General features: G+C 34.6%; 1 protein-coding gene across 2 annotated transcripts; it reads right to left on the reverse strand.

Annotated features, from left to right (window-relative positions):
* Nucleotides 1-26: 26 nt before the first annotated feature.
* LOC110786501 (uncharacterized) lies at nucleotides 27-2,113 on the reverse strand. 2 transcript variants are annotated; one of them, XM_056842940.1, is made up of 3 exons: nucleotides 1,891-2,113; nucleotides 1,708-1,798; nucleotides 27-925 (listed from the first exon to the last, which is right to left on the reverse strand). In XM_056842940.1, exons 1-3 carry the CDS (start codon nucleotides 1,986-1,988, stop codon nucleotides 176-178), a joined length of 939 nt encoding a protein of 312 aa, XP_056698918.1. In that variant the 5' UTR covers nucleotides 1,989-2,113; the 3' UTR covers nucleotides 27-175. The 2 variants fall into 2 exon arrangements, with proteins under 2 accessions (XP_056698918.1, XP_021846744.1); XM_021991052.2 differs by having other exon boundaries at nucleotides 1,919-2,112.
* Between the last annotated feature and the right edge of the window lie 11,272 nt (nucleotides 2,114-13,385).

Below are 13,385 nucleotides of genomic sequence, written 5' to 3' on the forward strand. Positions count from 1 at the left end.
TACGTTTCTCATTGGAAAAAGAACCATTTAAAAACCATTTACCTTCTAATTAAGCAATGTAATCATCTTTGTAATACAAGTATTTATACAAACTTGCATTTTCCAAAAACAAGATTTATTGTATACAAAGTATTATACATGTATATATACTCAAATACTAGGTATACATTACTCCTCAGTTAGTTGTCCTTGCTTTGAAATGTTCAAGTGGAAGGACCTTACTATACAGATAAAATGCAATACAGGCCAGTATAGGCCCAACCCAAAACACCCAATGATCATTCCAAAGATGTCCACCTCTCACAACCGCAGGCCCAAAACACCTCGCCGGGTTAATAATTGCCCCGGTATAGCCTTTCTGGGTTGTCACTGTGGTGGACAGGTACATAGTAAGGCCAACTACGATACCAGTAATCGAGCACATTAGAAGTTGACCCAAGGCCTTTGACCGCTGTTGGTCAAAGGCCATCCACACGGAGAAGAGGAAAATAAAAGTGTAAATGATCTCGGCCCAAAGGCCTTGGGCCGTCTCGATCCCAATAATGCCGGAGCCGCTTAGGCCGGAGGTGGCCACCGCGAGTGTGCACCCTCCTAACAAGTAGCTGCTTGTAATAGAACCTTTAACCATAGCCTGAAGTGCCCACGCGCCGAGAATAGACCCAATACATTGGGCTATGAGATAGATGATGGCCCGAGATAAGGAGATGAGGCCCATGAAAGCGGCAGAGATAGTGATTGTCGGGTTGCTATGGCCACCGGAGACCGGGTGGGTGGCGAGGCGTAGGAATGCTACAATGAGAGCAACAAAACATGCAAATACAACGTTGGGTGTCTCATGACTGATCTTAGAGGATATGAAAATTGTGTCTAACATGAATACTAGTATTGCTGTGCTTAGGAGTTCTGCCACTGATGCTCGCCATACCTAAAATTTGGTACAATTTATTATTATTAGTTATTAGCAAAAACATAAAACATAGATACGTCATGCATGTTAAAGCAGTTCGAATTCGTACAAACAATTTTGTTCTACTCGAACTATATTTTTGCCATTAATTGTCTACTCGAACTAATTTAGGAGGTGTTCTCTTAATTGCCGGATATTACTTGTACTATCTGAACTGAACTTATCTGACTTATGGAAAACCTAATTGACCTGAGCAAATGTTGTTGGAATTGAACTTATAACACCTAGTGGTAGAGAGCTGAGTCAATTGGAGAGAGTTAACTTAGCTAGCTTATAGGACCTACTTGGAACTTATTGACCTGATAATACCTGGTTATAACTTATTACTTATCTGAACGTACGTATTAGACGTGAAAGTGTAAAACTTACTTTTTATTATAATTTTAATTTGAAGAGAATGCACCCTTAGTTCGACAAATATGGTCCGAATAATCAACAAGTGAGAGTGGAACTCGAAGCCCTTAAACTCAACCTCTTCTTCGGGAGGTATAAATGTAATATAATATTGGGTAAACTTGATTAATTTTTTGTGCGAATGAGTCATAAGGGTAATAAAATTACAAATTGGGAAATGATAATTGAACAAGGCCCTCAGTCTTAATCATTATGTCAAGACTTTGTTGGTTAAGTGCGCTTAATTAAAAGTTTGTATCTCAAATACCATATTAAGTAGGAACGGAAAATTATTATTTTGTTCCAAAAGCTATATACTAACTAGCATTAAAAGGCGAAAAAATTACTTGCGATGAGAAAATTTCTTCATAGCCTATCCAATTAAGAAATTTAGCACATAGTAGTTGCCTTCCTGTTGTAGTTTCCCCTTTTTTGTACCTGAAAAATGATATATATTTGTAGTATTAATATTTAGTGACAATAATTCAAAGTACACATTCACATAGTAAAAATACAAGAAATGAAATTACCAAAATACGTAGTAGTAATTTAAATTACCAGGGACTTGAAACATTTTGCGAAGGGGGAGTGGATGTAACAGGCAGAATTCTAGTATTTGTTGCTCCATCAACCGCAATACTATCAACCATATTTGGAGCAACCAAAAAAATAATAAAAACTCGGTATTATGGGATGGAGAGAGTAACAACAAACTAACTGCTTTTCATTTGTGACGCTTGTATAACTATTTGTTGCATATAGACATGCATATATATATATAGGGCCTCGTATGACCCACTTCTATAAATGTAAAAGAGTACTAAACGTTCATTTGAGGTTCCCGCAATTTAGAAGGTGGACCATGGTGCACATAGAGCATGGTGCACCTTAACAACATTAGTATATAATTAAAAGAACATCAGGTAACGTAAAAAGAACATGGACTTATATTTTTTTATATTTTTAATAAATTGTGATTTTTTATAACAAAAAAGTAAAACATTATATTGCATGTTCTTTTGTCGTAGTGTCATGTTCTTTTGTTTATGCACATGTGTTCTTTTGGTGCACATGGTGCACCATGCTCTATGTGCACCATGGTTCATAGTCCACGGATGAGTAGTAATGATACGCAGTAACGAAGGGGAGAAAATTAATTATTTTCCGATAGGGTTTGGCTTGTGTCTCTATATACATTACACTCCACGGATACTTTTTTAGATATGATGACGACAAATGATAGAAATTTAAACAAATATCAATGAATCTCATTTTCAAGAAATCAAGAATTTCGAGTAGAAATGCTAAATGATATCTGAAGAGAATGACTGGGAACTACGTACTGTTAATAGGCACTGCCCTAAGGCACTGGTTAGTGATTAATAAAGCATTTAATGATATCATTCCTCTATTGATTTTCTTTTTATTTCAATATGTATTAAGAGTAATCATCGCTTGTCAAAGTGCAAAGGATCCTATAAATATATTGTGTACACTTCACTCTTTTATAAATGCGGATTACATATGATCACCTACTAATAGTGCTCGTAGACCGGCATATCTAATGTGTACATACCAGGTGCAGTGGACAGTGTATCCTCTCACATTTTCTTTTTACATATGCATATCATATAAAGAGAAAATGTGATAAGGATTAACAATAAGCACAAAAATACTATTGGGTGCACATTGCACCTGGATAGCTGGATGCACCTAAGCATTCTTGCTAGTACATATTAAATCTACTGATACGCCTCAAAGTTGTACATACAGTGTCGGTTGTTAGTTATGGTATGATTGGGCCAGCCCCCGTTGAAAATTCTGTAGTGTATTTTAGTTTCACCCCCCCTAAAACTTGAAATAATTGTGTAAATTTGTCTATTAACTCCCTTCATAAACTATTTAAAATTCGTCATTGCACATGAATTCAGACTACTACCAAGAACATTCCGGGCAACAAAAAATGCAATAAATAGATGTCCTCTCAAATGTGTCTGTCTTCTATCCAACTATTAATTGTTCATATTCCATGCACGAAGGGCAATTTACGTCGTCCACATTCACAAATTCCTTTGTGTGATGGATGTTACTTGCAATTTCAAGTACGTACTTGTATTATTTTTTTATATTTATGACCAAACAGACTAGTTTCTTCTAGGAATGACTCGTGGAAATGGTTCAACATCATGAAGAAGTCAAAATAAATAAGACTGGGATATACGAAAAAGAAACAAGCTCAAAACGATCAACTAAATGAAAAAAAAAAATCACACAAAGTAACACGGGGATATACTTGGTACAATTTTATCAATGTTTGTTGTAGTAGTTTTGTAACTGCCGATAAAGTCGATAAAAGTAAGCCTAGAATAATCCAATGTGACTATCGACCATATTGTTAACGGGGTCAATTAACTTAACCGATATCCAATTTTTTTTCAAAAAAAAACCTTGAAAAATCGTCTATAATAATAATACCATTCTTGTAACGTTGTAAGAATACAATGTATTGTTAATGGAAGTAACAAATATCATAGTGGTCTTGGAAGACAAAATGGATATCACCATCAACAACATGTAAGAGATCGTTTAACATCACTCTTAACTTTCAATTTTTGATTTTATGATTTTGAAACTTATGAGTAGTACTCCCTTCGTCCCAAAATTATCTTCCTGCTTTCCTGAACAAGCGTCCTAAAATTATCTTCCTGTTTCTAATTTTGGCTACTAAGGTCCCCACTTTCTCATGTACTTTATTAATTAAAATTGAATTGAAAACCCCACCCATGTACTATATTCCACTTTTCCCATGTACTATATTCTCTTTCACATGTGCTTTATTCCACTTTTCCACACAACTCAATCATCATTTGTACTTTATTCCACTTTTTCATGTACTATATTCCACTTTTCTTAAAATCCATGTTTTTGGTCAAACAGGAAGATAATTATGGGACGGAGGGAGTATGATTTAGAAAAAACATAAATTAGAAGTTGGCATATTTATAAATTAAAATAGTCCTGTTAACTTTGAACATTGATAATAAATTAGAAACTTTTTTTAATGGTTTCTATATTTTTGTTAGTACTCCGTAGTTTTCTATGAATAAAATGGAAACAAAAAATGATATGGAACGAGTTATTTCTAAATCTTGGAAGATGCAGTAAAATGCAATTAGAGCGATTATGGGCCTAAGGGCATGTTCTCTTCACCTTGTCATTGTTACTTATTGGATCAGATCTTATTAAATTAGACCAGACCAAACCAAATCAGACCAGACCAGCAACAATCATACCAGACCAGTCCACACTCGGATTTTTTAATAATAATAATTATTATAATAATCATTATCATTATAATAATTATAATAATGAAATACACCCTTCTTCTCAAGCTCCGTCCTTGCCTGATATACATGTTGATCACCATCATCTCATCGTTACTTCTGTCGTTGTTTTGGACCGTAAGTTTTTCACGTGGTACATCATGTGGGAGGGACGGTTTGCGAGCTCAACACCTTAAGGATTGCTTGAGTGGTGATGTTGTGGTTGTTTTCCGATGAGTTAGTTGACTCTATTTTTGGGGTGGTTAATCTCTTTCTAGCTGGAAAATGTCATATGGATTTGGGAGAGTATATTGCTAGTGCTCCTCTCACACCTCTTGTCAAGCCCGGTGGTGGTATTCGTCCTATAGCTGTGGGCACTGTGTGGCGGCGTCTGGTTTCGAAGGTCGGTGTTGTTATGGTTGGCCAGTCTATGGGAAGATATTTTGATGGTCTTCAATTTGGTATTGCGGTTTCTGCAGGTGGTGAGGCAATTCTACATGTTGTGAATCGGTTGATTGAGGATCGTGGAACTGATGTGAGTTTTTCAATGTTGTTGGTGGATTTTCAAAATGCCTTCAATTTAGTTGATCGAGCGGTCATGTTGCGTGAAGTCCGTCTTCGTTGTCCGGTAATTTCGCGATGGGTTGAATTCTACTACTCTACTCCAACCAGATTGTATTATGGGAAGCGCACCTTATGGTCTTCTCAAGTGGTGATGTAACACCCTAATAATTCCTTGCCTTTATAAAACCATTTTCCAACTTAAAATAAAGGAATTACTAACGTATTACCGCAACCATGATAACGGTTAAGGCTATTACCAGAAGCACGCAGCGGAAATAACTAACTTCAAAATATTAAATAGTAGTTAATGGCCTCCATACAAATTGAAACCATAACGGCCCAAAACCAAAACATTTAAGTAAACGGAATCCATTAACTAGCAGTTCAAATAGTTTAAGCAGTCTAGACTAATAAAATAATAGAGTTTAACGAATGTAGGAGAAAAACAACGCTAATTCAACATCCCCATGATAGATAACTTCTCCAACAAGTTATCTCTGCAAACATGTTATTTAAAATCTACTCCCCAACAATGCAAATGCAATGGTGGATCATCGTAGGTTCATTAAGGCAAAGGCCATGACCAAAAGACATGAAGCACGAAGTCAGCGAAAGCTGAGTACGAACAAGCTAGAATGAAATCATAATCTAATATGCTTCACTCACAATAATTAATCCACATGCCTAAGTCATGTAAATAAACAATTAAATTATCCATATAAATAAACAATTAATCATGGAGACAAGACTCGACTCTTGACACGACACTTGACTCATAGATTAATTAAGAATAAGCTTCAAACGGGTCCAAAAGAAACATCCATAAAAGGAAGGGTGTTTGGTGTTAGGAGCTCACCAAACACCAAAAATATAAAAAGTAAACCACTTGTCAGACCATACCGGCGGAATTCCAGCGCATAAAATAAATGAAACAACGTCTTGTATCATTAATAGGAGTACAAGTTTTACGGCAAGACTCCCCCCATTGTTCATACTCGAGGTATATACGTACCAAGAGTTTTGAAGCTTGTTCTGGTTGCACTTTACGTTTATTAATATTTTCTAACCAAGTGAACTCAAGACACAACACAAGACATATAACAATAAGCAACCAAACAACACTCCTTTTTAATCCATTAGGACTTGTGATCAAACATACAAGACTCAAGTGATATTACTCCCATGGTTCATTCTCAATATACTATTGAGATACCCCGTCATGTCCATTAACTTGCGGGTTGTGCACTAGGCACGAAAAATCCTTAGTTCAATTCACATAGAATTCCCAAACATACCTGTTAGTTTAGATGAACAACACAAGAGGGGGGGTGAATTAGTGTTTGTAGATGTTGGATCTACTTTTTCGCGGAATTAAAAACATTAAGAGATTGCAAGAGAGATTTTAGCGTGGAAACCTCTCTACCCTAATAGAGAGGAAAAACCACGGCCCCGTAGGGACTTAAACCCTTTTACTAATTAGGAAAATCACAGTTCCCTAAACTCAACTCCCTTAGGAACAGTCCCTCAACCGTTCCTTCTCAATGATCTCTCTAGAGATCTTCTCTCTCAACTCTTCAGCTTGACTCTAAGCTGATTCTCTCAATTACAAGGTTCACTCAAACCCCTTCCCAACTCTCAAGTATAAAAGATAGAATAACAAATAGAATCTGGAATTCTGCTGGAGCAGGAACTACGTATGTGGAATAGGAACTGACGGTACTGACGTGGGTTATAATGTAGATTTAACTTAAGCACGTAACACCACTAAGTCAGACAATTTTCCTAGACTTATGAATGCAGTATATATAGTGATGCATGTTATCTATTAACCCTAGAAGATATATTTTATGTTTATCTTTTATTTAGGAATCCTAGACCTAATAGAACTCTATCATGGTAGACTTTTATCCTAAGACTCTAACAAACATATGATCGAATAATAACTCTTTATGCAGTAGATATATTAATGAAAACTCTATCTAAACGACACTCCTTTCCTATCATGACTCTTAAATAAGATAAACATTATTTAACCATTAACTAATGCAATCCTAATTACTATCAAACACATAATCCTAACTATACTAAAACTCCTTAGTACATGACTTAGTATTATTATGTTTAGACTTCTATTAGGACACAAACTCTAAGGTAACGTGATCTAAATACTATACTCATGCAATCCTATATACTACGTGCAGACTAGGACCAGTACCCTCGTCATTGACACTGTTCCACGTACGTTGTTCCACCAGCTCCGAACTTTCAGTTTCTAAAACAAATCTATTAAGCACACTAATGCTACTAGATTTTCTTCTCTTCTCTTTCTCTGTACTTGTACTCTTAATTCTCCTCGAGTCCAAGTTCCTCTTCTCTTGGATTCTCTAACTCTTGAATCCTCGTTCTTCCTGTAAGTCTTTGGGTCTTCTTCAAAGTCTTACCTACACACGTCATTTATCATTTATTTGCATGCATAATAAACCACGTTAGATATTGAGTCAAGTATGATAAATATGCATAAATCATATATTATAATATTTGCTTAACTAAAATACACATAGGATAATATGGAATATAATATACTAGTGGATAAATACTATTCCTATCCTAATATGAACTTAATATTTACGGCAAGTATTATGTGACTCAAACACCTAAAATACATTGAATCTAGACAGTCCTATATTATGCATAATACTAATTATAAAAGCTTAAACTCTAAACATTTAATCTTTCCTAACATGCTTATGCAAACTAAAACTCTTAGACTCCTACATCGTCTACAATGCACCATAATATATGATAAATGAGACCAGCTATGATATGCATTCCTAGAAGACTCCTAATGCATATATAACTATATGAAGAGTCCTAATCACACACAACTATATGTACTTATGATAGGATATTATAAGAGACCTAAACTAATGCAAAATCCTAAGTCTAATAAACAACTTATCCCAATATGGACTCTTAATTACACATGCATATAACGAACATATTAGGATGCAAATATGAAAGAACTATATGCACTCCTAAACTCTATTGATGCACGCATGCGTATCTCGTACAGGTGACTGGGAACAGGAACAGTCAGACAACTAGGAACTCTGTTAAACTGTTTCTGATCTCTTTCTTGTTGTTTCTGCTGGACCATATAAAGTATCATTTCGTTCCTCCTTTGTCACTTTACTTACCACATGAAGTTTACCAATGTAAATGCTAATTTACATATAAACAACATGTATAACGTAGCCATCTCTGCTCTCGTCAACAATAGCTTATCATTGCTCATGTCCCTTGTCTCTTGGTTTAATCATAGCTTGTTCTTCCTATGCAGCACACATGTTAATTAGATAATCATCATTTGTTTATAATCATCAAAACCTCACTACTCAACAATTTCCCCCTTTTTGATGATGACAAACTAATGATGCTTATCACAATTTAAGCAATAAATCGATTACACTTATTCCCCCTTAATTTTGTAAACCAACAACTTATGAACAAGTATAATGACATAGTAAGAGCAATACTAATAAACACCATATAGATAAGGATTTAGATTGTATTATATCAAACAATAAGCATCATACATACTCTTCCCCCTTTTGGCATTATCGAAAAGGGTTACTTTGCACACAATCTTTTTAGGTTAACCATACACACCCTGAGTTTATATGTCACACACACCACCTGATAGGTTAGACACTTGTTTGTCACAAAAGTCCTCGAGTTTCCAATTTTGAACTAAGGATGTTGTTGCTACATAATTCCAATTCACAATCCAAAGACCCAATGTTAGAAGCAACGAAGTAACTTGACAAATAATATCAAAAAAGGTTAGAAGAAAATGGTTTCATTGTTAATTGCCAAGGGCGAGAATTAAGTAGAAATGGTGTGAAGAAAAGGCTTGGTGAATAATCGAGTAGAGAGAACCAAGGGTAGATGATGTGTTTGTGGTTTCTTCTTTTAAATGAGGTCCTCAACAATCATTAGAGCTTTTTAATGAATATGAAACCAAACCCAACACACCTCCATCTCTTTGTATGTAGCACCTTATCGTACCAAGTTCCCATATATCACCAATCTTCCATAAGGAACTGACATCATAGTGAAACGTGGACTGACTGCTGAAATCAGTGCCTGCAGTGGCTGTTCAACTTACCAAGTTTAGTGGAACAGGAGCTAACATTAGTGTTGCTTCCTCTTCCTGTTCCTGGTCCTAGAACCGTCTGTTCCTTTACTGCTCAACGAGTGTATGAGTTTAAATTTCTGTAACTCATTGATATTCTTCATAATAATTGAATTCTAGGAGAAAATAATAAAGTACAAGAATTGATCACCTTTGCTTCAATTTTTTGATTTTTTTTTTTTTTTTGAATTTTTTTTTTGAAACAAAGGCGTCATTACAAAATTTTGAGCTTTCCTAGAGTATAAGATCATATAATAATATAGAAAGGACTTACCATTAAATATAAGTTCCACCATCGAATATCAAAATCATTTTCAATGTTCCCTACCTTATTCCCCCTGAGTTCCTTACCATCTTCTTTCATGCGGAACCTTGTAGAAGTGAAGTTCCATATGATACCTAGTAAATTTCTATGTGATACGTACATCATACGGTGATTTTCCTTCAAAGCTTTTATTGATAAATAATAACCCGCTGCTTCTACTTCATCTTTGACTTCCCTCTCAAAACATATTCATAATTATTACTCTTCATGCATCGTCGAACCATAGGAAAGAAGAATATATTTTTGGAGTTCAAGGGTAGTGAGAATGTGAAGTGGTAGAGTACACATATGATATGAGATAAGGAAAGAACATTCAAAATTATTGAAAGATGATATGGAGAAAGACAAGATCAGGATTGTAGAGTATGATTGAACTTAGCACACACCCACAATCATAAGATTGTAGAATTATGCTAATGGCTCGGCCTGGGTAGGCTCAACCCAATCACGAAAACACAAACCTGACTTGGGGAATGATATTGGTATTGAAAGTTTGTTCCCTCTAAAAGATTTAAAAAGAAGTGCAATATTTCAGGAACACTACTGCCTTGTTCCTTCAACGTTTCTTTCATTGTTCCTTTGGCAACTTAGGAATTTTGTATTGGGACAACATCCAAATTTCTCAACGAGTCCTCTAATAATTTTGGGCAAGTGAATATGTCTTTTAAAACATGAGAATTGAGTGTGACACATCGACTTATAGGCGTGCATGATTTACTTCAATTGAAAAGTGTACAAGGGCCCTAAACGAAAAGTTCATTTGGGAAAAGAGTACTTTATGCTCATGTTAGTTTCAACAAGTCTTGTTCCTTTACTACTTGGTGATAGCATCAAAAGCATTTATTCACATGAAATAGCATTTAGAAAGTTGCTTAAAATAAATGGTGCGATATTCATGCAATTTGACACATCATTAATATGAGTAAGAGTGTTATACCTCACATGGTCCAAACTTGCTTGAAAACATTGGATATGGTTTGATCATTGATGGCGTGCTTACGAGTTTCATTAAGTGTTAGTTTCACATGTACTCCAGTTGCTCCTTGTGACACCTTTTAATTGTTGAGATCTTGTTCGCGTTCTTTTCTTCTTTGCTGGAACGCTCTAAGTGATGCTGAATGGTTCGTCTCAACTGCTCCCTGTTCCCTGTTCCTCTTTCATCTGAACAGGAACTCGTTCTATTTCCTTTGGTCTTTATGCTTGACCATGCTTCTTCATCTTGGTTTGTCTCTCGTAGATCTGAGGAATAAGTTGCATTGGCCAGTTTGGGGTCTTTATTAACCAGTAAAGCATCTTTGTTTTCGCTCACAATGATGTAATCTAAAATTAAGACCCAAGTGTAATCTTTTGTGCAATTATAAAGTTAGTAGGTTAGTCTTCAAGAAATAAATATATATTAAAGCATAGAAATAAATATACAGAAAATTCAAGACGTGGATACTCCCTTTTGATAGTCTCTTACAACAGTACACCTTGTTGATGTTCCTTGTTGTATATTCACTAAGAGAGTTGTTCCCGAACTTCTGTTATATTTGTGAAATTGAGTTCCTCATGAGTTGGACCAGGAACTTATGCGTCGGCGTCAAAGCCTTCTCATGGATAAGTTGTTTTTCGTTCCTGTATTCTTAGGTACTTCAGTCGTTCCTTCAAATCTTGGTCTCTGTTTCCTTGATACGTGGAACATATTTTTACGCTTCAATTTCATTTAGTTCAAGAATAGACCTTCAAAACCTTATCGTTAATTTGCACAACTGACCAAATACAAAGTGAAGTTAATAATATAAGAAATAAAAGAAACAAAGTAAATCACACAAAGTAAATAAGGATTTTGATTAAACTCCCTTCTTCATATTACTCATAACTCAGTCTCCTTAACGTAGTCTTTGAAACTTCAATTTAATCCATATGAGTTTGTTCGTTGTCTTCATCCATCTTGATTACAAGGAACTGATTTGTTGTGGAGGAATTGAATTTGACTTTTTACTGTTTTCTTATCCAGTTCCTACTGCGCCTGTTCCTAATATTTCAACGGACATTAAGGGATATACCATCTTTCCTTTCTTCTTTGTGTGATTCGTTAGCTGTTCATTTCTTCGTTATAGATCTCTTGCATAATGATATAAACCTGTAATACAACTTCTCTTCTAGAACCTCTTTTAAAGGCTTTTCGTGAGAACGCACTTATATGTCTTCAAATATGTGCATGAATAACATTTTTATCATGAGCTTTATATTGTCTTTTCTCACATATGGCCTGCAAAATAGATCAGTTCTTGGTCTTGGGTACCCAAATTTGCTTGAGTCCCTTCTTGTTAGTAGGAGTAGTCATATGTGCCCCTTTTTTTTCAAACATGTTCTACTATACTACTAATACTAACAAGATTAATTATGCATTCATATGGTACTGAATAAGTAAATAGTTCATAATGCATAACCTTCTTGACTTTAGGCATACTATTTGAGAATATTAAAATAACAGTGCCTAAATAATTCAGTTCCCATAAGTAGGAACAATCAGTTCCTCCAGATTTGTTCCTTGTACTGTTTCTAGTGAGATGAAGATTGATAATTTTTTGAAATGATTTGAAAACCTTCTCTTCCATTGAAGACACATAAAAATCGTATTTAAAACAGTTAAAGTCGGATTTCAAATTCTAAAAATAGATAAGGTCATCTTTACTAGAAACAGTTGTAGGAACATGTCTGAGTTCCATCAAAGTCAATTGAAAACTTAAAGTCGGAAATTTCCATATAAGCTACCTACATGTGTTCAACACTTCACCAATAAGAAACTTATTTTGATTCGTAAAACCTGTTTTGAAATTGATATGACTTGTTCCATAAACGATATATAGGTTGTTCCTAGTAAATTCAGATTTTGAAAATTTTATTTTGAAAATCTGATTTTTCCTTTTTATTTGCATTATGAAGAAGTTCAATAATTTTTAAACACAGATTTCAAAACTCTTTTGGAACCAAAAATTGTTTTACCGAAAACAACACAAGGAACAACGAATCTCAGTTCCATCTCAATAATTTTGGTGTTCATGGTCACGTGGTTCAATTCAAGTTACATGACCTTTTCGACAATTTGCAAAAACAATTTTTGATATCTCAAATCAATATTGCTTTTAACAAGTCTTGTTGCACACATGTTCCTGGTAAAATATTTATGAAACAAATTCTTTGCAATTTTTAAAATCTATTTAAAAATCAAACTTTTCAGATTCAAGATAATAAAATTATATTTCAAACCTTTTGGAAAAATAGAAATATTTTTAATATCGACAAGACTAGTAGAAAATTTTAATTTTGCTGGAATTGTGCAACAAACAAGACCACTTTGTTCCTCTTCAAAACCGCAAGAACTATTTTAAATTTAAAGCAAAGCCCTATTGAAAACTTTTAAATGAACATGGTTAATTCAAGGTTGCTCACAATCAATCGTTGATTTCTATTTCTGCGTTACGGAATGAACAAACATATGGCCAATAATATATAACGTATGATGTTCATAATATTTAACAATTAAGAGCGAACATAAATAATGTCATAAAGATTGAAAATTTACCTCTAATTATTTTTCTTCAATCTTTGTGTTAATCATCATCATCAAAT

This window comes from Spinacia oleracea, chromosome 4 (genome assembly GCF_020520425.1).
Source record: "Spinacia oleracea cultivar Varoflay chromosome 4, BTI_SOV_V1, whole genome shotgun sequence".
NCBI lineage: Eukaryota > Viridiplantae > Streptophyta > Magnoliopsida > Caryophyllales > Amaranthaceae > Spinacia > Spinacia oleracea.

Excerpts from the sequence above, each read along its gene's own strand:
- LOC110786501 (XM_056842940.1), bottom strand. The coding sequence starts at position 1,988 with ATGGAGCAACAAATACTAGAATTCTGCCTGTTACATCCACTCCCCCTT. Across the intron at positions 1,799-1,890 it reads AATTACTACTACGTATTTTG|GTACAAAAAAGGGGAAACTA; the intron begins GTAATTTCATTT and ends ATCATTTTTCAG. Across the intron at positions 926-1,707 it reads AAGAAATTTTCTCATCGCAA|GTATGGCGAGCATCAGTGGC; the intron begins GTAATTTTTTCG and ends ACCAAATTTTAG.